This window comes from Oryza brachyantha, chromosome 3 (assembly GCF_000231095.2).
Source record: "Oryza brachyantha chromosome 3, ObraRS2, whole genome shotgun sequence".
NCBI lineage: Eukaryota > Viridiplantae > Streptophyta > Magnoliopsida > Poales > Poaceae > Oryza > Oryza brachyantha.
Genome location: NC_023165.2, coordinates 25,681,777 through 25,705,088, shown reverse-complemented (window position 1 = coordinate 25,705,088; position 23,312 = coordinate 25,681,777). Strand labels below are relative to the sequence as shown.

Sequence of the window (23,312 nt, the reverse complement as noted above, 5' to 3'; positions counted from 1 at the left end):
GGACGGAAACAAACGCGATACGGGGCGCGCACGGCCCACGCGGACGTGGAGACGGACCGCGTGGAACATGGGCCGGAAAAGCGCCCTCGCGGCCCACACGGCGGATTCGGTGGCTGGGCTGGACACCAACACCAGAGCTGTGTATTATTGTGCATTTGTGGTTCATTTTTTGCTCCAAAAATGGATACTGACAGCACAAGATTTGAAGACATTTGGGGATACAATCGAATAATCAATTCGGCTATAACAAGTTCACTGAATACAAGTAAAGTTTCGTTCAGATGGCTCCCAAACAGCAGAGCCATAACAGGGGGGGGGGGGGGGGGGGGGGATTATAGGTTTTTCTAGTAGAACAGTGCAAACGATGAAACGAAAAGAAAAACTGCAACAGCGATGAGTACTAATACAGAAACACAAGTCTTATGCCCAACTTTTTTATGCCTGAGAAAATGTGGTGGTGTGTGTCTCCTGCAAAAAAAACGAACTATAAAGAATAAGAGTCCAGCCATCCAATGTCGAATTCCTGCAGCTCGGAGGTGCGAAATGGCATCATCTTTATGCGACGGCGGGCATGTCCTTGAGCCAGGCGTCGAGCGGCTTGCCGATGGAGTAGACGATGAAGCCGATCTCCCTGAGCTTGTCCGGGTCGACGACGTTGCGGCCGTCGAAGACGAAGGCCGGCTTCTGCATGTTGTCGTAGATCTTCTGGTAGTCGAGGGTCTTGAACTCGTCCCACTCGGTGAGGATGCAGAGGCCGTGGGCGTTCTTGGTGGCCTCGTAGGCGTCCCACACGACGCTCACCTGCTTGAACGCCGTGGGGCTCGTCGGCTGCAGGTGCATCGGGTGGTCCCAGTCGAACTTGCCCATGGCGAGGTCGCGCTGGATCTGGTCCTCGGTCACCTGCGGGTCGTAGATGCTGATCTGGGCCTTGTCGCCGAGGAGGCCGTGGCAGACGTCGATCGCCGGCGTCTCGCGGGTGTCGCCGGTGTCCTTCTTGAAGGCGAACCCGAGCACGGCGATCTTCTTGCCGGAGACGGTGTTGAACATGGACGACACGACGCGGTTCACGAACCGGCTCTTCTGGTAGTCGTTGATCTTGATCACCTGCTTCCAGTAGTTGGCCACCTCGGGGAGGCCATTGCACTCGCAGATGTACACCAGGTTGAGGATGTCCTTCTGAAAGCACGAGCCGCCGAACCCGACGCTGGCGTTCAGGAACTTGGGCCCGATCCTCGAGTCCTTGCCGACGGCGTACGCCACCTCCGAGACGTTGGCGCCGGTGGCCTCGCAGAGCGCCGAGATGGCGTTCACCGACGAGATCCTCTGCGCCAGGAACGCGTTGGCGGCGAGCTTGGAGAGCTCGGCCGACCAGAGGTTGGTGGTGATGATCCTGTCCTCGGGGACCCAGTGCGCGTACACCTCCTTGAGCGCCTGCACGGCCTTCCTCCCGTCCGGCGTCTCCCGGCCGCCGATGAGCACCCTGTCGGGCTTGAACAGGTCCTCGATGGCGGTGCCCTCGGCGAGGAACTCCGGGTTGGACAGGATCTGGTAGTTGATGCCCTTGCTGTTGTGCGTCAGGATCTTCTCGATGGCCTCCGCCGTCTTCACGGGGACGGTGGACTTCTCCACCACGATCTTGTCCGACTTGGACACGTCGGCGATCATCCGCGCCGCGCTCTCCCAGTAGGTCAGGTCGGCCGCCTTGCCGGCGCCGAGCCCGCGGGTCTTGGTCGGCGTGTTCACGGAGACGAAGATGATGTCCGCCTCCGCGACGTGCTTCTCCACGTCCGTGCTGAAGAAGAGGTTCCTGCCCCTGCACTCCTTCACCACCTCGTCCAGCCCGGGCTCGTAGATCGGGAGCTGCTCGCTGTTCCAGGCGTCAATGCGGGGCTTCGAGATGTCCACCACCACCACCTCGATCGCCGGGCACTTCAGGGCAATGACGGCCATGGTCGGGCCGCCGACGTACCCAGCGCCGATGCAGCAGATCTTCACCATCTTGCCTGCTCTTACTGCACAAAAACAACCAAAAAAAAAACCCAACTTTTATTACGAGATTGCAGGGGCAGCAGCAAGCTGAATGAAGTGAACGCGTTTCCGAGTCAACACAAGCAATCGGGGCTCGCGGATCACGGCCAGACGAACCGGGATCTCGCAAGAAACACGGGAATGCGCAGGATTGCGAGGTCAATCAAATCGAGTAGTTTTGGGCAGAGTATCAAACTACATCCAAGAGAGGATCAGAGACACGGACGAGATCCATCGCCGCAACAATTCTAACACGATCCTGCCTAAACAAAGTGAATTTGCCACCAAAATCACGACTTTAACCCGTTAAAAAAAACGAAACCGTGATCCAGAAAATGAGATCTCCCAGATCCGAAGACAGCAAGCATGCATCTTCAGAGAAATCCAGAACGAACACAGTTACAGATCAAGAAAGCACACACCTTTGCAAGATCACATAGAAACTACGAACTAAACTACAACTAATCCACGAGATCTCAATAAAGACACTCACCAGATCTCAGCAAGTTCAGGCAAGATCTCGAGGAGGGTGTCACTAGAGAAGAAGAAAGAAGACCTCCTCCTGTATGCAGAGAGAAGCTGCCTACAAGTTGTGTGTGTGTGTTCAGAGAAGAGAGGCAACCCCTTATATCGGCCGCTCCACGAAGCCACCGAATTGGATCTACCCCTCCCCACTCCAGTCGAGAAATTTACTGTGTCAAAGGCCGGTCAGACACCAGCATCCATACACACACACGAGAAGGTGAGTTGGCCCTGACAAGTTGAAGTCACGCAATCCATGGGCCACACCAAACTCTCAGGCATTTATTAAAAGGTTCCTAGCAGAGCAAGATAATAGTAAACCTAACCACTAGCTATAAATTTATATTATAGTCAACACATATAACAGGTTGACGGTAAGGTTGGCTATAATTATTATCTCTTATCTCTTTCTCTTATTTTTACATTTAATATATTTTTTTGGAGTTGGTCTATAGCTGGCTCTTGCATGAGAGCCAACCTCACTTTTTTTTATTATATCTTTCCTCCACATCAGCTTATAGCTAAATTATAGTCTACTGTTATACTCGCTCTCAGTGCAAACCACCAACCTCTTTACTCCTTTTAAGTTTTAACCCGTTATTAGGAAAAGGAATAGTGGACTCATAAACAAAAGGAGATAATAAGCTGTTTGTTCAGTGCAGAGAACTGAAGCTCAGATTCATCAGAAATAATACTGTACAATAAAACTGTAGTAACTTGGGAATGGTACAATATGACACTCTCAGGATTTTAGTTTTAGATAATGATTTGAGTCGATAGATATGGCAGCTTCAAAATTATTGGGGCCAGGACCATGCAAAATATGACCAGAATGCAGAGATTATGGAGTTAAATTTGGATGTAAGAAATGTCAAGCTGTACCCAATCCATGTGAGAGGAAGAGGTATAGTAGAACTGTAGAAGCCTCCAAGGACAGACAGTAGACAATGACAAATTGGAGGAAGGTGATGCTGATGCAACCCAACGTGACACTCTCAACAACCAAAGTGTGTGTATGATTATTTTTTTTATACTGTTATATGATTAAGATACAGTTGCTGTTCAACAGGGAAGCTTCAGCGTCCATGGAGGAATTCTTGAGGCTTTCTTTAAACACAAAAAGGAAAAGGGGAGAACTTTCTTGGTGTTAAGTCACTTCTATTTGATTACTGTAACTAGCATACTTAATGATTCAATCTTCATTTCTCGTTTTTCTTAAGGCATCATTTAGAAAAAGCCGCTAGTTCGTTAATTTAATTAAACAATCCCAACTTCCCAAGTCAAGGACTATCACATGTTCCAGGCTTCAAGCTAACAAGCAAGCAAAAAACTCCAACATTTCTTTCTTGAAAATGACACCCCAGTTTCTTAACTTCAATTTTGTTTTCTACCTTTATGCACACAAGTTCATCATGATTCGTACAAATAAAAAAATACTGCACCCACATACAAAACAAATGAACGAAGCATTTGTGTTTTTTAAATATCTATACTACCATAAAATAGATTAACGATGATGGTGAATGCTAAATCGGTCGTCATCACCCTACAATCAACTCTCAAATTATGACTTGAAAATGCATTTTCTTCTCTGCAGTGTGTCAATATGATTTTGTTTTAATTCCATAACAACGCATAGACATTTTGCAAAAAAAAAAAAAGAAGTCCCCAGCAAAACATTGTCAATCACAACTATCAGGACAGCTAAATACAACACAGAGAACCTCAGTAAGAGGCATTCATTCACTAAGCAAACAACTAACCTACAAGTTAATCTGCATCTTCCCCAACAATAATTGACCCAGGAGAAGGTCACCGACGTTGGAGGGAGGAGCAAACAGAAGAAGAAAAGCAGCGTCCTCGGCAGTACCACCATCTCCTCCTCCCCCACCCGAATCGGTTGCAACGGCAGGAGAAGAGGCTAACCACCCCGAAGAAAAAAAAAAGGAAAGCAAGAAAAGTTATGATTGATTCGCCTTTGAGTGACTCTCAAGCGACCATGAAACGCATCACAGATCAACAGCTAGCTACTGGCCGGAGTGATCAGCCATCAGCCCCACACATGAACATATATCGCTGTAAAATTGAGCCGCTCCCTACGGTGAAATCGATGGATGGATCTACCCGGGCTCCCCGGATCACACGCAAAAGATTAACAGAAACATCAAGCACACGCAGATTGGGACAGCACGGGAAGAGATTTCTTGCTGCAATGTTTTTACCTGCAGGCTGCTGCGGCGTCGCGGTTGATTGGTTGGTTTGGTTGGCCGGAGAGCGACGGCGACGGCGTCGAGTGGATGTCCTGAATTCTGATCTGATCTGGGTTTGGGGAATTCTTTTGGATCCCGGAGTGAAGAGTGCCGTTTTGTAGTGCAGTGATTTAATTGCTGCCACGAAATAGTTAAGGAAAAAAACGTAAATGCGAGGATAAGGCACTAAATCTATTCCTCTTTGGGCATGTATCATCTGATTGTGTTCCTTGTTTGCATCACAGCTATGCCATTTTGAGACTTATCTTTTTCAGGGTGCTAAACCGGGTGAGATTTGCCTAAAAATGGACTGTCGACGGAGCCGGATCGTCGACGTGATCGCCTGCCTTCGTCAAGAATTGTGAGGTGAGTGTAGTTATCCTGTGAGCTTACTGCCACTGAGGCCTAGTGAATGCTTGCAGTTGCAGCAGTGGGTGCGGATGTGTTGTGGGTTTGGCGAAGTTAGGAGTGGTGCCAATTGCTCAATTAGGATGGACAGAAACGGTTTAATTAGGATTGCAAGCAGAGATAAGTGTGATGTATTACCAACTTCACTTCACTAGTGTGTGCGCGCTTTTTGCTGTCCACCTTTCGCTTAAAGTTCTTTTACGATTTATTACCGTGATTTATCATTAACCTTTATTTATAAATTACTTTTTTTTCATAAATATACTGTTTTGGTTCATCATCCCTTCTTTAATTTTTGCCCTCGAACGATGACAACGAGAACCATTGGCCAACATGGCCGTTGTCTACTTTTGTACACACTGCTACTGCTACTACTACTACCAAACATGTGGGCTCGTGGTTTTCAGCAGAAAAAGTACACGTTCTTTTCATGCCCTTTTCACTACGTGGAGCGGCAGCAGGAGTGAGGAGCCGATTCTACTGCCGCAGGCGCTGCACCGACAGATGGTAAAAATACATAAATGTAGTTATACTAATCTTATTTAAAAATAAAATGTTAATATTGGATGCCGATAAATCTGATAAAAAATGAAAACACCGAATGGACTACACGGAGAGTTCCTCCCAACTGCCATTTCCTCTCGTACAGAAATGCCAAGAGACCACTGCACCAGCAAGGCAACGACAATACAATACGGTTTTTTTTTTCTGACTTTTTTGTGCACGTGAGAAACGACTAGTCCAAGTCAGCAGACGCCGACGGGACGGGACGGGGCCCGTTCCGGTTCGAAGCTGCCGCGCAGCGCAACGCCGATAGCCACGCGGATTTCACCGGTGGCGCATCCATCGCACGTACGCACCGCCGCAGCCCGGTCCAGACGGGACGAACAGCCAGCCTGGAGCCGCGCCCATGAGACGGCGACACCGATGAGTGATCAGCTGGAACGAACTCCCGGTGCGCGCAGCGCGCGTGCCCCTCCCGCCGTGTCGAGCAGAATTTTGACCCCGCGTTGCGTTTCCATCGTGCCGTGCGCCCCTCCGCCGCCGTTTTTTTCTTCCCCCCGCCCTCCCCCTCCCCCTCCCGTGTTGCGCGGTGGCACCGACGGGCGGGTGTACAGTAAGCGTCCGTTTGCGAGTTGCGACGCCGGTTTTGCACACGCACAGTTACAGCGTGTGGTCGGCAAGGTGAGAGCATCCTAACAACTCATCTAAATCTGGTCATTCATATCATTCATTTGAATGACTATCTAAAACACTTTCATCCTCCATATCCCTTTGTACTTCAGTAGATCCCGCAGATCATCTATATATGATATCCTCTATATCTATTTGGAGGGTTGGAGAAAGAATATCTACATATAGAGTTTCTCTTCTAATATGAATAACATCTAAAAATATATGATGAGATAAATATTCTGCTGAAACTCAACTTTTGCTTTTTATTCTTTATTTCTAGGATGAAGAGTAAGATAGATAGACTGGTAGGATGCTACTAGGAGACCACGGGCCAGCAAGGAGAAGAACGGGGCACGGTGTACTACCACACCCACCTGCCTGCCTGCCGCTGTCGCTGTCGACCTGCGGGCGGCCGCTTACCACGTGCAGGGCCAAGTCGACGGCGGAAAGCTTCTGGGAATGGCACGACGCCATCTCTGGCGGTTGGTTATAAGACAAAGAAAGAGAAGCAGAATGCTCGGTAAAAGGGCAAAAAAAAAAAAAAAAGATGCTGCAGCATCGAAACTTTGAGGAGATCCTTCGCCCCTCCTTCTCGGTTCTCTCATAAATCCAAAATTTTAATTTTAATTTTAAAGTTGATTTTACGTTTTTTATTAAATTTTATTTTTTAACCTTGGTTTCTAGACCATCAAGAATACATATATAAAATTTTTATTTATAAATTATTTTTTGTTTATAAATATATCGTTTGATTTTTTTCTATTAATACGTTAAACAATCACCTCTTCTTATAGTTACACCATACGGTTCATTGCGTGGCCATTGACCTGCTGTCATCTCTCCGGCCGAGTCGAACTTATTCGTGGGCGAGAGGTCCTGCTCGATCTATTTTCTCGATTAATCACAAGATACATACGGACATGTATTTTCTCGTAAATACATGTTACTCTTGTACACCTATCATCTAAGACACTGGTGGTGATGATAAGAATGTCACTGCTACAACGCTCAGATATTAACTGCCTAATGTGTACTACGTGAGTGTTACTTCTTCCCACAAAACCAGCTCCTCATTTGTTTGAACTTCGAACTAAGAGAGAAACGCCCCGATATGTTTAGCTATATAATTTCTATTAATATATTTTTTTGTCATCCTATATTAGGTAATATTTAAAGCTCTTAGCTAATTTAGTCATTGGGGATTTTTTTTTTGGAAAACCAAAAGAAGGACTACCAATTATATTCAATATGAAATGTAAAAACCATAGACGACTAGACGAGTTACAGAAAAGAGAAAAAAAAGGTTAGCCGGAAAGTGAGGAAATTTATTGTAACGCACCCCTAACAACCTCTCTCTCGTCCTCCCCTCTGAACTTGAAGAAGTTTGAGTTCACCACCATAGCATGAATACTTCTTGGAACCCTTGCTAGATATGATCCCCGGTGACATGGTAACACGGGAATCATAGATGTTTTACAAAGTCACATAAACAAAAAGACATTTTAATAGGGTGTTAATCGATTACTTTCAACTAAAACACTTCGCCTTTCTTTCTCATTTTCTTGCTCAAAGTCACAATCTAGGAAACAGGAAAGGCGATAATGTCCCGTTTGCAAACGCCAGCTAATTAGTGTACGAAAAACGGAGAAGCCATTAGCTATGATTAATTATTAGTTACCGCTAATTTAAAGAAAATATGATTTGTAAAATAACTTTTATATATATATATATTTCAAAATAAAATATCGTTTAATAGTTTGGTAAACAGACATATGAAAAAAGAGATAAAAATAGCTTAGCACTAGCATTTGCGAAAGCACCGGACGTTTTTTTCCGGCTAAAAATGATACACTCTAAGTTCAATTTATTTCCTGATAGACATAAGTCAATATACCATGACCTATACAAACCAAAATCATCTATTCTGTTCCACCTAATAAAAAATCCACAAACAATTTTGTAGGTTGCGACTTTGTAAGACAAATACATGTGACTGCTACGACAAAAAATAATTTTAATCAAGGATGAGTAAAAAACCTTAAACTAACGCTAAAATCAAGTGAATTTTATGTAGAGGTTTATGGTTTATGAGCTATATAGCTCCATCAAGTAGACCCTTATATTTTTATTAAAAAGATCCTAAAATATACCATTTTCTCTATGACCAACCTAGTCATAAAATACAATACAACATATCAATGATGAATAAAAACAACCACCACCAACATCAACAACGATCGCAACAACAAAATAATAAAGAGAAAGTACCCCCTAAGAGACATTTAAACAAACACTGCTATGACCATTTGCATCTCAAGGCACTCCCCAACAATAATTTAGGGTTTATTTAGTTCGCGAAATTTTTTAGTTGCATGTTACAACGAATATTTAACCGGATATTAGAAGACTATTTCGGCGTCCTATTAAAAAACTAATTACATAGGGTGTGAGAAAGCCACAAGACGAATTTTTAAGCCTAAGTAATATGTATTAGCACATCTGAGTTACTGTAGTAGTTATGATTAATCATAGACTAATTAGTTTCAAAAGGTTCGTCTCGTAAATTTCTTTCAAACTATACAATTAGTTATTTTTAAACTATATAACACTCTGTATATGTATATAAAAATTCGATGTGACGATTGAACGCGGAAATTTTTAGGAACTAAACATGACCTTAGCACAGAGCCCACCGACATCGGAGGCAAGCAAAGGAAAGAAAACGCAATCCCAGTACCATCTCCTCCATCAGATTTCGGTTAAGAAGCAACTAACAGAGAGAAATAAGGTTGACGATGATTTCGCTTTTGAGTGCCACTCAAGTGATCAAGAAAATGCATCAACCAGCACGCGGGATTTAGAGCGTTTTGGTGGCGGATGGATCGATAGATGGATGCATGCGTCCTCCGCACGCAAAACGGAAGAACGGCGAGTACGGATCGCCGATCGGAACAGTCCAACAGGGAGGAGAGCAATGGGATGGAAAGCGACGTCAATTTGGCTGCTGTTTGGTCGTTGGAGACTCTCCTGTTTTTTTTCTTCTTCTTCTTCTTCTTTCTTTTGTTTGGCTTGCGTCTTTTTCTGAGTTTGTTGTTATTCGGCGTCGTGTAATTTTCTTCAGAAGATCAAGTAATTATCTCTCCTGTTCTTTTAGATCAAGGTGCTCCATATATGCCTGCTGTAATAGTGCACTAGTTTTTACTTAAAGGTGATTATCGTCCCTAACAAAAGTTTACTTAAAGGTGTTGTACCTTTGCCATCAAACGGAAATGATGTATGTAGGAAGAACCATGTCATGATATTGATCACATGCACTCAAACCTTGACATTGTAATTAAAAAACCACACTAATCATATGATCACTTAAAAAAAAAGGTTCAGATGCTGGGACTAAAATTCCTGATCAAATACTGGAATTAACAAAAACCACACTAATTCATACATCACACATGATCAAACAACATAAATTTTTGCTTGCACTATACTCCATCCGCATCTTCTAACGAACTCTTTGCACAGTTGCACTGCTGCACACACTCAAGACAACCTCAACGAAATCCTTGCCTAAAAGTGGACACCTGGATAACGGTCCGCGATTGGAGCCGGGATGGTCGGTACAATTTCGTCAAGAATGGGGAGAAATGTGTTGCTTTCTCTGTGATGTTAGCAGGTCGTTGGCCTTCAAATTTCCGGGCCTAGTGAGTGCTCGTAGCAGTACATGTGATGTGAGTTTGGCAAAGTTAGGAGAGGTACCAATCGAGCTAATGAAAAACAATGTTCAGTTAGGCTTAGAGGGAGCAGAGAAAATGGGCATGCACCAACAACCTACAGTCATTTGGTGGTGTTTTTTTTTTATCCTCCCTTCTCCTTTATTCTAATCATGGACCATGATGGCCAACATGGTTTGTCTACTTTGGGCACATTGCAATGTGCTAGGGAACATGTGGGCAGCCAGGCTCACCTAACGGGGAGAGGTGATGAGAAGCCATCTTCTCTGCAAAGAAAGTTCAGGTTCTTTTGTACTCCTAGTACCCTTGGAGCAGCAACAGTGGGAAGCTGCAACTGTTGAAACCAGAAGGGTTATGCTTGTGCACTCAACGACTTTTAGTTTTGTACACTGCATGCTAAACTCTGCACTTCTGCAGCCGTGTGGCTTGTTTTCTTTCCCTGAAGTCTTAACTTGAGCACGTGCATTATACGTACCAGCATGTAGTTCGAGTATCTGAACACATTCTTCCAGTCATCTTGTGCCAAATCTTTTGAAGCTTAGTACACATAAGCCTGTACGCTCTCGGGCAGTTTGGGTTACCAATTCGTGTGCTCTCAAACAAGACGACACAAGCTGGCCGGCAGAGGAACACGGTGTTTCCTACGATTCTTGGCGCATGTGGGAAGAAGCGCCAAAGCCATTAACCAACCGAGCGGTCGTTCGACGGGTTCGCCTCACGGGGGCCGCGATCGCATCGCCGCCCCGGTCCAGGCGAGTCGTTTTCCTTCCCTTCTCGCCGAGTTCGAGACGGTGGTGGCGCGGGACATCGCGTCGCGGGTGAAATGTGCTGGATCGAGTGTGCTTGCTCCGAAGCAGCCGGCCACGAGACGAGACGAGGCGGTGCTTTGTTTTTTTTTTTTTTACAGACGGCTTGTGCCCGTGCGGGCTGCCGTGCTGGTTTCTAACTCGGCGCGTCTCGCGCGGTGCGCGGCTTCTTGCGGCGGCGCGTTGGCGGTGGCCGGTGGGGAATGGTGGCGTGCGTGCACGATTACGGCTTCGACGACGTTCGTGCAAACTGTTTAGGATCCGTATTGCCGCGCAGCTTGCTGGGATGAAGACACGACAGAGCGACAGATTCCTTGTCCGTGATAAATGTTGCAACTCGTTGGCGAGCTGGGTTGGTTTGTTCTGAAATCAGAAGTGACCTTACCAGTATTGGTAAAAAAAAATTTATGGATAAAACTTATATATATATATATATATATATATATATATATATATATATATATATATTCTTAGCGATAAAAAAATGGAGACTAAAAAATAAATCATGATTAATAAACGGCCAAATCAACTTTAAATTTAAGGCTCGAAATTTAAATTTTGGGCAAACACAAAAAGACGAGAGAACAAATGTTCACAAGTTTTGGTATGATCAATTGTAGTAAGGTAATTTTGTGTTTGGATTGAAGATAAAATAACCTAAGTTAGTATTCCCTCCACTCCTTTTTTATTTGACGTCGTTGACTTTTAGGTCTATATCTATATACTCATTTTATTTAAATATTTTATATAATTATTAATTATTTTATTATAATTTAATTTGTTACTAGAGACATTTTAAGCCTGGATTATAATTTTGCATTTTCTATAAAAGATTTAAATAAGACGAATAATCAAACATAGATTTAAAATCAACTATTCAAATAAAAAAAGGGAGTACTTAAGTTATTATCAAAGTGGTCTATTCTTTCAAGGTTTGCCATATTTTTATCCCTATCTTTCTGCTTTTCTTCTATATATATATGCCAAAATTTGAATTTTTAAACATAATTTAAAGTAAATTGTATGGTTCTTTCACTGTAGTTTTTTTATTAGCTTCAGCTTTTAGATCACTAACACACGTATATAAAATTTTTGCACATAAATTATTTTTTTATTTTTAAATATATCATTTGGTTTTTAAAAATCACCCATTTTACTTCAATCAAAAAAACGCTAATACTATTAAAATTACCGAATACTGGCGAGACCAATTTAGATCACAAACCAAACCAGCAAGCTGTTCCTAAGTTCCTTCCCAGTTCGGTGGGTTTCTTGAAACAAAAAAAAAAAAAACATGGACGTTGTGGGCTGGGCGTTTGATAGGTGTTGGACTATTTGTACTGTTCCGGACCAAGAGCGGCCCAGTCAAACGAAGAAACGCTGCAGTTGCAGGACTCTTCTTACGCCCATACACTGGCAGCCCAACTTGGACCGAGCTTTCTTTCCTCCGTAAAATAGCTGAACGGCCCAACCTACCCAAACGGAAATGGATCCTACAAACGGAAATCTACCTACGACGCACGACGAGGTCACGACTCACGAGTGGCGTAGTGCCATGGCGGCGGCATTCGCGTTCGCGCGGATGCGGGGTCGGGGCGGCGGAGTGCCATGGAGGCGTGGAGCGTGGGGAGGCCACGGAGTTGGAGGAGCCGATTCGGTGCGCGCGCGCTGGCGCGGCGCCATGGTCGGTTGCCCCAGACCAACCGCCTTTGCCGCGGCGGAGCTGCGGGGGCATCAGTCGCGCCACGTCGAACCGCCGCCGCGGGTATGGGAACGGCAAGGATCTTGTTACTCCCGTCTTTTGCTCATTTTCCTACTGCGAGATGTGCATCGTCCAATGAGGGCCACGCTGCGTTTCGTCGCCGGAGTCCGGCATTGGGCATTCCATCGAACACCTTCAGTGCATCGGTGAACTCTGTCTCAAGGCATGCAGAGTGTCCTGCTTTACTTACTAACTCGCATTTTCTCTCATGAGCATCTCCTGTCACTATGTAGATTGGGAACCAGCTAATAGAGTCAAATTTACACTTCCGGTGGTTGACGCAAAGAGCTTTCACATAACTCTGTCTTGCTCCAATGATGGTATTAAGCCGTTTCATAATCTAGTACAACTTGCTACATTAAATAGTAGACTTAAAAAGAGTAGTTGGCATCAAACAATGGAATCTTTTATTAAGGCGTGCATTCCGTTTATTTTATTGACAGATTGATCTTATTTGGCTGCATCAAGACTTCAGTGATCTATGTATCAGTTAATTCTGAATTCTGAAATATCATTGTTCTCTTAGAAAATTCGCAAGCTTCAGAAAGTTCTGATGCGAGGAACCCCCCTCTTGGATGCTTGCATGGGCCGTCGCCTTCAGTGTCGCAGCTCTTTCTTTGATCCCCTCGTCTCCTAGCAGCTGTGCCACCTTGTTCTTGATCTCCTCCTGTGTGACAATCCCTTTGATGTCTCGGTCAAGCTTAATGCCTATCTCCCACACATTGCATATGTAGCTCTGGTTGCAGAATTGGTCGGAAAAATAAGGCCAACACAAGAACGGGACACCGTGCAGCACTCCTTCCATTGTTGAGTTCCACCCACAGTGCGACATGAAGCAAGCGATTGAAGGGTGTGATAGTACTCGTTGCTGGGGAGCCCAGCTGACGACCAACCCCTTGCCCCCCACATAGTCTTTATATTCATTGAACCAATCTTCTTGGATTCCATTGGTGAAGTTTGGTCGCACAACCCACAGAAATGGTTGGCCAGAGAGTGCAAGCCCATTGGCAAGCTCATGAAACTGTGCTACGTCGAAGATGGTGGAGCTCCCAAAGGCCACATAGATAACGGAGCCGGGGGCCTGTGTGTTGAGCCAGGTGAGGCAGGTCAGGTCTTCAGCCAAGAAATGGCCTGTTTGCCCTGAAGCAGGTGCTACAAGTGGACCAACAGGCAGTGCATTCGAAAGGGGAGCCAATGCTTCTGATTCTATTTCCCTGAAAGTATTGCATACAATAACTTCAGCTAGAGCCATCAGTTGGTTGGTCCTAAAGACATTTTGGATGTTAAATCTCCGTCTTTCTTGGGTGCTGCCAAGGCTGACCCAAGGGATCTCAGCTGCATCAATGGGTGGCATCAGTTGGACCATCTCATGCCTCTTTACATTCCCTGCATAGATGGCGTATGTTTGGCTGGTTAAACCATATGAAGTAAATAAACACGTGACACAGAAATTACTTTGTTGCGGGTGATTTAGTTGTCCTTACCAGTTTCATCAAGAATACCATCCTCTATCAGTTTAGGAAGGTTCATCCTGAGTGCAAAAACAGCTGCAGAGTAAGTTGAGAACAAGGCAATACGGACACCCACTGTGGTAGCCAGTTCTAGCGCCCAGCTCATGGACACATCTACTATTACCCACTTGATCTTCTTGGATATGATCATCTTCTCCAGGAGGCTAAGCATAGCAGACGGTAAGACTTGTACCAACTTGCCGATGTCTGTGTGGTCATCAGCAGGGCCCAAACCATCTGGAACGGAAAGCAAGCGAATTCCACCAGGGATTGTTCCTTTCTCTGCTAAGGCCTTCAGGACACGGTTGTGGTTGAACTCAGTGTTTACAAAATCAATCATGAAGCCTTGCTCAACAAGCCTATGAGATAACTCCATGAGCGGAATGACATGGCCTTGTGCAGGGAAGGGTAGCACCATGACATGAGGTTGAGCAGCAGCAGCCATGGAAGATTGAAATATGTCTTCTTAGAATGGTCTATGGCTACAAGAAGCTTTTGAGATGAAATACTGGACTTCTTGTGGATAGATATAGCCTGATAGGTCCAATAGACTTTGTACACCAAGGGCCACATAGGCATTCCTATTGCATCAGCAAATATGTAATCTGTTGAGTGTAGGTTTCTCCTTTCCCAAGAAAAGGTAATCAAACAATCATTTATATAACTTATTAACTAAATTATCAAACTTGATGACCACGTTGCTGTCTTTGTCATGTTAGGGCAAGCAAAATAGTCAATATATTATAAGGAAGGAGATGCCACACGGGATTGACATTTGATTGCTGCTAGATGTGGCCGTGTATGAAATGACTACCATATTTGCATACCTTATGCACATGTGAGTATGTGACATATTCCTGTTATTAAGCTTCTGCTAGCTTGCCTATTCATTATGCATAAGGAGCTTCACTAGATTTGAGTAGGTAAAAAGAATTGCCATCCCATAATAAAATGTGTGAAGTTCTTTCCAGAAATTTCTTTTTCACAAACTGAAGTTCTTTCTGAAATTTTGTTAGTCATACTAAAAGACGAGCATCATATAATTCATCTGGAAAATAAGATAAATTCTGAACCGGTCATATATATTGGTTCTTGAGCACTTATTCAGAACAACTTTAGAAAATTGAATGTTGATAATTTTATGATGAATGGTGCAATACTGCAGTGGAAAGTACAGAGTTTTCAGCATTTGTGAAAATCATGCTTATCAAGTTATTTCATTCATGGTATATTCTATCGGCTGTTACCAAACACCAACTGGGTTTTGATTTTTTTATGAGTAGTTTCATCTGTTTATGTTGAGAACTAATGCAGATTTCTCACCTGCAAATTAATAATAGTGGCTTCTTTTATTCACCTTGGCTTTGTGGACAGTATGCTAATACATAATTCAAATGCTGGGACCTTAGTCTCAATGAACAATCTCAGCTATTTGGATTCATCATGATACTTTGGACTTCTAGCTGAAAGGCAACATTTCAGGTCGTTTAGGAGTAAATTGGTCACATTTGAAGAGCAACCATCCCTCCGGTTTTCTGGGTGCCTGCATTTTTTCAGGTGAGCTAATTCCTTACCCAATTAGTTGATGCATCAGGAGCCCTTTTATCAAGGAATATGATGTTTGGGTCTGAAATTTGAATGCAGATGCATGTTTACTTGCTGTAGCTCATGAATATCCGCATGCTCCTCCACATGTCCTTGTTGACGAGTTGTTCTAACTTAAAATTTGAGCTAAACTTGATTCTCAGCTTTAGTTCTCGAATTGGTTTCCATTTCTAATAAAGAAGTAAGCTCTACCTGGCTTGGTATAAATGGTTTGCATCCAGCATTCCTTTGTTAATAGTATCACACTTTATTCCTAGCTGTAGTGTTTCAAGGTACTAGAGATTGATGGTTTAGAGAACTAAAAAAAAGTTCTTTTCTGATGTTGTCCGCGTCACTTTCAGTACTTGTGTATGCATCATCTGAATAATAAAAACTATAGCTTTTTATTATAGTGCATTACATTTAGCACCGGTGAAAAGGTTCCTAGACCTAGTACTCTTTCCCAGAAAATGGTTCTCTCTCCGTTTTTTTATTTGACGCCGTTGACCTCTAGGTCTACATTTGATTGTTCGTCTTTTTCAAAAAAATATATAATCATTAATTATTTTATTATAATTTTATTTGTTACTATAGAATAACCGGATATAGGCTATACACATATACTGTACGCATTCTTATAAGGGGGCCCCTAATTGTAAAGAAAGATGTTGGGCTGTAACCGGCTAGTGATATGGTAAGAATTTGGTTTACTATGTCTAGATTTTCATAACTAGCCAAGTATGAATCGGACATGCTTAGTCTTATTATATTAGGTTTCGATCTTTATAACCCTTCCCCTTGGTATATAAGGTGAGGCAGGGGGCTCTCTGAGTAATCACGACATAGCATATTGTGCAACAACTTGTTTGCGATATGTTTCCACCTCATAATACAACATGAGCAGGAGTAGATTATTATCTACCATTGAGAGTCTGAACCTGGATATCCCCTATCCTCTACCTACCATCGTTTTCTACTTCTCACTTGCCGTCGTCTATTTTTTCTACCGATATATATAGTTGACATTTGCTATAGAAACTTTAAACATGATTTATAGTTTTGTATAGTTAGATAAAATTTTTGAATAGAACGAACAATCAAACATATATCTAAAAGTCACCAACGTCAAATAAAAAAAATCAGAGGGAGTATGTTCTTATCCCACGAATTGGCTAAAGAGACCCAATAGCTAATTCCAAGTTTCCAACTTCTGAGGTCAAAATAATTTCGACCATCTTCCATCTAGGTTACTACTGTCCTCTTAGCAAATTCACAAACTTCAGCAAGTTTTCATGCGAGGACCCTCCCTCTGCTATGCTTGTGCATGCCGCATCCTTCCACTTTGCCACCCTCACCTTGATTTCCTTGTCGTCGAGAAGCTGCTCGACCTTGTTCTTGATCTCCTCCTTGGTGACAACCCCTCTCTCATCGGCCAGGAGCTTCATTCCTGTCCCCCACACATTGCATATGTAGCTCTGGTTGCAGAACTGGTCGGCGAAGTACGGCCAGCACAGGAACGGCACGCCATGCCGGAGCCCTTCCATTGTCGAGTTCCACCCACAATGCGACACGAAGCAGGCGACCGACGGGTGCGAGAGCACGCGCTGCTGAGGAGCCCAGCCGACGATCATCCCCTTGCCGATTACACGGCGCCTGAACTCCTCCAGCCATCCCTCGCCGACGCCGTTGGCGAAGTTTTGCCTGATCACCCACAGGAATGGCCTGCCGGTGAGCACCATCCCGTCGGCGAGCTCCTGGACCCGCGCCATGTCGAAGACGGTGAAGCTCCCGAACGCCACGTAGATGACGGAGCGAGCTTCCTGCTCGTCGAGCCACGCCAGGCACGTCTGGTCCTCCGGCCAGAAATGGCCGGTTGACCTCGCCGTCGCAGGCGCCTCCAGCGGGCCCACGGGCAGCGCGTTGGGGACGAGGGCTAGCGCCCCAGGCTCGATGTCCTGGAACGTGTTGCAGATGATGACCTCGGCTGATGATATCGCCGGATTGGTCTTGAACACGTTCTGGATGACCATCCTGCGCCCCTCCGGCGTGCCGCTGAGGGTGACCCAGGGCAGCTCGCCTGCTCGTACGGGCGGCATCGTGGGGCTCAGCCGGATCATCTCGTTCCTCTTCACATTCCCTGCAATAGTTACACGTTCTTGATCTTAATCAACCACAGCTTCAATTGATCAATTCAGGATTTGCTTTTCTGCTAAAAGGATGATTGCTGATTTGTTCCTACCATTTTCGTCCAGGTTGCCATCCTCAAGTAGCTTGGGAACGTGCATCCTGAGCGCCACCACGGCGGCGGAGAAGGTCGAGAACAAGGCGACATGGACACCCACCGTGGCAGCCAGCTCCATCGCCCAGGCCATGGACACGTCGGCGATCACCCACCTGATCCCCTCCGACCTGATCATCTCCTCGATGCCGCCGCGCATGGCGGCCGGCAGCCCATCGGCCAGCTTGGCGATGTCGGCACGGTCGCCGGCAGGGCCCATGCCGTCCGGGAAGGACACCATGTGAATCCCTGGCCGGATCGCGCCCGTCTCGTCCGCCATGGCCCTGAGGACGCGGTCGCGGTTGAAGTCGGTGTGCACGAAGTCGACCTCGAAGCCGAGGTCGACGAGCCGGTGAGAGAGCTCCATGAGAGGCATGACATGGCCCTGTGCAGGGAAGGGTAGGACCATGACATGAGGCTGAGGAGCAGCCATGGATGCCAGTGGAGTGAGTGTGCAGGTGCAACTGCAAGACTAGAGCAATCTCGTGCAGGGTGTGATTCTGTGATATACGCAAGAAAGCTGTCAGTTGCCGTTCCTTTTGGTGGATAGATTAAGTGAATGTGGATCGGGATGTGATGTGCTTAGCTAGCAAAGACGATCAAATTGTTGTCGTTCCATCTGATCGTGATCCATGCATCATCTATTTTGTACTACCCTGTTGTCCTTATGTACTTTTACTTTGGTTTTTTTCTGCGGCTACTTGGTGTAAAGAAAATGTGTTGTTTTGAGCGGCAGCCATTTGTACAGGTGAGCTCTTGAAGAATCGCCGGCCTCCCGCCACATGCTCCTTCTGATGCGGAGGCTCGCCAAGAAAAGAAATTGAGCAATCTGAGTTTGACTGTGAAGAGAGGCTACGGAAGCTAGTACTTAGGAGTAGGAATAAGTGCATGGAGGCTTACTAATCAATGAGAGAGAGTGTGTATATATATTCCGAAATTGTGAAAGAACACTGTATAGATTTCAATAGTATCATTACTTAAGGCATCAGCAGACGCAAAATCTACTTTTACTCAGGGACTCAAATAGTGTTTTGCTTCTCGAGGTCCCTACGTGTTCTGCATTTCGTCGAGAAGTCTCAGTCAGTCCATGGCCCTGTACAGGGAGCTGGATGTTTTTAGGAGCAACTAGCCTGTATAACGATATGAAATAGATACTTTTTAAAACCTCTTGATTTTAATGTATTTTCTGGATCTACTTATTCTCCGCTAGCTGAGAGTCTGAATTGTTTGGAAGAGTCGACATGTCGTGACTTGCGAGTAGCTATCTGGCATGAAAAACACAGCAATAAATTAGTACATAATTAATTAATAAATTATTAGTTATAAAAAGTATTTATATAAAAATTTTAAAAACACATCGTTTAATGTTTGAAAAACATTCGTGTGAAAAACGAAAAAAAAAATCTGATTTACCAAGCGAACGAACCAACGAGGCCACGCTCCTCTCTTTTCCAGTCCGCTGCAGAGCCTCTCCTCGCAACCGGCCCATATTACTAAGCCCAACCGGCAGAGATAAGACAAGACTTCTCTACCGGGCCAAACAAATCCATATTTCTAGCCCATAACTTATATCCCTTCTCCGGTTAAAGAAATTTCTGGTTTTACTAATTTATTACTGTGCCTAGTCTTAGCTCATGTTTGGTTTGTTTCTTATAGGACGGAATAAGGATTTTTTAGGATTTAATTTTTGAAATTACTCCGTTCTAAATGATGCATACATATAAAGAATTCTCTACGTGCTACGTCGAAACCAACGAACTTTAGAAGGTGGTTTTCGCAGGATCATGTTGAATTTCATACAAAATCCTCTATTACAAAGGAGGACTTCAAAAGGTTCAGATCTACGGATGACAATCTTTTGTATGGTAAGATGATTCGAATTTAATTTGACACCAAAATGAATACACTCATGCAGGCAAGTTTGGACTTAATATCATTTCGCTGGATTGAGACCCTCTGCCATCGTGCCACTGCCATTATAATCACTAACGTGTAGGTCCCATCATCCGTAGGACCTATAGGTCAGTAACTGTAGGTCAGTAACTATAATGACACTAATATAATGGTAGAGAATCCAAATCCCATTCAACCTATAGTAAAGACTGTAGTATGATTCGGATGCGGAGATGGATTTTCATATCTAGATATCCACTTATTTCTGGTATATCATCTAAATAATCATAAAAAACATAACATGGATTAACATGATATATATCACTCTATAACACATGCAAGTCTAAATTCAACTTCCAAGTATAAATTGAACCAAAACAAGTATAAGTATGTTTACATATAAATTTGTTACATCTTATAGAGATCGAATTTGAACTTGCATGTTTATGTGATAATATATAGCATATTAATACATCCTATTTTTTATTTTAAATAATTATTTAGCTGACATAAAAAAACATGGACACACAACAGATCGATGAAAATACTTTTTCTTTCTATGCATGCATTTCAATAGGTCATCATTCACTGAGGAGGTCGATAAATTTCTTGAAATTCTTGTGCGACGAGCCGCCCCGTGTGACGCACGTGCGCGCCGTGTCCCTGAGCAGTTGCGCCCTCTCCCTGATCTCGGTGTCGCCCACGACCTGCTCCACCTTGCTCCTCACCTCCTCCTTCGTCACGACGCCGTCCTCGTCAGGCGACACCGCCAGCCCTGTGCGCCACACAGCAGTGACGTAGTTCTGGTCGAGGAACTGGTCGCAGAAGTAGGGCCAGCACAGGAACGGCACGCCGTTGCGCACCCCCTCCAGCGTCGAGTTCCAGCCACAGTGCGAGACGAAGCATGCCACGGCCGAGTGCGCTAGGACACGCTGCTGGGAGCACCAGGTGACGATCATGCCCTTGCCGGTGCTGGCGAGGCGGAGCCGAAAGCTGTCCAACCACAGCTTGCTCAGGCCCGGGGTGAAGTCTGGTCGGACCACCCACAAGAACGGCCGGCCGGTGAGCTCCAACCCCTCGGCGAGCTCCTGGAACTGACGCGCGTCGAAGATGGCCATGCTACCGAAGGCCACGTACACGACGGAGCCGCCCGTCTGCGCATCGAGCCACTCCAGGCACCCAGTGTCCTCCGGCAAGAAGTGGCCCACGGGCCGCTGGAGCTCTTGGTCAGCAACGAGCGGGCCGATGGGGAGGAGGTCCGGGAAGAGCTTGAACACGCCGGCCTCGGCCTCGTGGAAGGAGTTGCACACGGTTATCTCCGCGATGTCGTTGAGCTTGTTGTTCCGGCACACAAGGTCGAAGATGATGTGTTGCCCTTCCGGCGCGCCGGCGTTGTTCCACGATAGCAGCGACGTGTGCAGCGGCGGCATCCCCGGCGCCAACTGCAACGTCTCTTGCCGCTCTGGCCATCCTGCAAATGTTCGCGCGTGTTTGTGAGATATAAGCAACAGAAATATTATAAAGTTATTTATAACCAAAGTTTACTCTAGCATGGTCTGAAATGATAGTTATATTTGGCTCCATCGTTTCACTTACGTTTATAGTTATAAGTTAAAATTGAAATTTTCAAACATAAATTTAGAATTTATTTTAAGATTTTCTTCATAATATTTATTTTTTATTTGCTTTTAAATTGCTAAGAACCTATGTATAAAATTTATTCATAAATTATTATTTATAAGTAAATATATCGTTTGGTTTTTTCACGAAATATCGAAAATATAACCCCCTTGAAACCGGAGGGAATATTACTTAATCAGATGCTACAATCTAACCTTCAAGCATTAAATATTAATAAGCTTATGATCGTTTCGGGAGGGTTGGGTTTAATTTGTTGCTCACCCTATATCTATTATTTTATTTCATTCTAGCAGTAAAACTAAACTAATGATTGTGAAAATTTGCGCTTCGAATGGCAGAGACCGAAGAAAAGTCATGCTCAAATGGATAAAACTCTCTTACGGCACCAGCAGTCCAGCAATTGCTCTTTGTAGTCTTGTGTTAGCGCCTTAAAGCAAAATTTTAACCAGATTGTATTGACAAAGGCTACCCTTTTAGCTGGGCAATGACAAGTTTAGTCCAGTGTTTAGTCAACAATACCAAGTCAAAAACAATGGAAAGAATCTATTTTACGACTCACCGTCCATGGCGATATCAATAAAGCAAAACCAAGTTGGGATTAAAATTTACAAACCCTTGTTGTTAAGGACGCCGTCCTCGACCAGCTTGGGGATCTTGAGCATGATGGCGAGGCACGCCGCGGCCGCCGGCCAGAACGAGGCGACGCGGATGCCGAGCTTCCTGGCGACGACGAACGACCACCCCATGTTGACGTCGCCGACGAGCCACCGCACCTTGGGCCTCCCGCCGGCGGCCTCCATGTCGCGGATGAGCCGCTCCAGGTGGCCCGGCATGTGGCGCGAGTAGGCGTCGACGAGCTTGTTGATGTCCTTGCGGTCCTCGCCGTCGGCGAGGCCGTCCGGGATGAAGGCCAGGTGGATCCCGCGCTCCCGGAGCTCCGCCGCGCCGCCCGCCGGCAGCGCCCCGAGCACCAGCGCGTGGTCTACCTCCGTGTTGACGAAGGTGACCTCGAAGCCCTCGTCGGCGAGGCGGTGCGAGAGCTCCATGAGCGGGGTGACGTGCCCCTGGCACGGCATGGGCAGCACGAGGACGTGACCCTTGGCCGCCATGAGATCTCTCTGAGTTCTACCTTGTGATGCAACTATCTGGGTATCTGTGGACGCCGCAAGAGAGTGTGGCGAGAGGCTGTCAACTGCATTGGCAGTTTATAGCCTCGTGGAATGGAGTGCGACAGGATGAGATAAGCCGTATGTACTGACTTATCTTTTCGTTTCTATTTATCAATAAATATTAAAATTAAAATTTATAATATTAAATTTACAATTGATTTTAGGTTTTTTAAGTTTTATTTTTCAGTCTTAATTTTTAAATCAATATATATAAAATTATTTATAAATTATTTTTAGTTTGTAAATACATTGACCATGGCCTCCATAACTAATATCCCCTCTTCGGTTGAAGAATTTCTGGTTTTACTAATTTACGGTGCCTAATCTTAGCTCATGTTTGGTTTTTTTTTTCGGGTAGGATGGAATACAGATTTTTTTTAGAACTTAGTTTTTGAAATTACTCCGTTCGAAATGATGCCTAAATATAAGAGAATCATCTACGTGCTCCTTCAAAACCGACAAACTTTAGAAGGTTTTCACAGGATCCAGTTCTATTTCATTCAAAATCCTCCATTACAAAATAGGACTTCACAAGGTCCAAATCTACGGATGACAAT

The 23,312-nt window shown here is 44.8% G+C and overlaps 3 protein-coding genes and 1 long non-coding RNA gene across 5 annotated transcripts; 1 reads left to right on the top strand and 3 right to left on the bottom strand.

Annotated features, from left to right (window-relative positions):
* Window positions 1–210: 210 nt before the first annotated feature.
* LOC102703473 (UDP-glucose 6-dehydrogenase 3) lies at window positions 211–2,641 on the bottom strand. Its single transcript, XM_006650554.3, has 2 exons — window positions 2,522–2,641; window positions 211–2,012 (listed from the first exon to the last, which is right to left on the bottom strand). Exon 2 carries the CDS (start codon window positions 1,996–1,998, stop codon window positions 556–558), a length of 1,443 nt encoding a protein of 480 aa, XP_006650617.2. The 5' UTR covers window positions 1,999–2,012; window positions 2,522–2,641; the 3' UTR covers window positions 211–555.
* Window positions 2,642–13,073: 10,432 nt separating this feature from the next.
* LOC102703197 (UDP-glycosyltransferase 83A1-like) lies at window positions 13,074–18,804 on the bottom strand. Its single transcript, XM_006650553.3, has 4 exons — window positions 18,014–18,804; window positions 17,161–17,911; window positions 14,164–14,591; window positions 13,074–14,065 (listed from the first exon to the last, which is right to left on the bottom strand). Exons 1-4 carry the CDS (start codon window positions 18,483–18,485, stop codon window positions 13,191–13,193), a joined length of 2,526 nt encoding a protein of 841 aa, XP_006650616.2. The 5' UTR covers window positions 18,486–18,804; the 3' UTR covers window positions 13,074–13,190.
* On the top strand, window positions 14,556–18,110 carry LOC107303945. 2 transcript variants are annotated; one of them, XR_001549937.2, is made up of 4 exons: window positions 14,556–14,830; window positions 14,910–15,028; window positions 15,673–15,747; window positions 18,027–18,110. It is a non-coding gene; the product is annotated as an uncharacterized LOC107303945 (long non-coding RNA). The 2 variants fall into 2 exon arrangements; XR_005811353.1 differs by having other exon boundaries at window positions 14,556–15,028.
* A 1,570-nt stretch (window positions 18,805–20,374) lies between the features above and the next one.
* LOC102702642 (UDP-glycosyltransferase 83A1-like) lies at window positions 20,375–22,771 on the bottom strand. Its single transcript, XM_040522660.1, has 2 exons — window positions 22,200–22,771; window positions 20,375–21,416 (listed from the first exon to the last, which is right to left on the bottom strand). The coding sequence occupies exons 1-2, from the start codon at window positions 22,693–22,695 to the stop codon at window positions 20,527–20,529; spliced, it is 1,386 nt and encodes a 461-aa protein (XP_040378594.1). The 5' UTR covers window positions 22,696–22,771; the 3' UTR covers window positions 20,375–20,526.
* Window positions 22,772–23,312: the final 541 nt, after the last annotated feature.

Excerpts from the sequence above, each read along its gene's own strand:
- LOC102703473 (XM_006650554.3), bottom strand. The coding sequence starts at position 1,998 with ATGGTGAAGATCTGCTGCATCGGCGCTGGGTACGTCGGCGGCCCGACC.
- LOC102702642 (XM_040522660.1), bottom strand. The coding sequence starts at position 22,695 with ATGGCGGCCAAGGGTCACGTCCTCGTGCTGCCCATGCCGTGCCAGGGG. Across the intron at positions 21,417-22,199 it reads CGGCGTCCTTAACAACAAGG|GATGGCCAGAGCGGCAAGAG; the intron begins GTTTGTAAATTT and ends GAACATTTGCAG.
- LOC102703197 (XM_006650553.3), bottom strand. The coding sequence starts at position 18,485 with ATGGCTGCTCCTCAGCCTCATGTCATGGTCCTACCCTTCCCTGCACAG. Across the intron at positions 17,912-18,013 it reads TGGCAACCTGGACGAAAATG|GGAATGTGAAGAGGAACGAG; the intron begins GTAGGAACAAAT and ends TAACTATTGCAG. Across the intron at positions 14,592-17,160 it reads GAGGAGATCAAGAACAAGGT|TGCACAAGGCCATGTCATTC; the intron begins CGAGCAGCTTCT and ends GCTACCCTTCCC.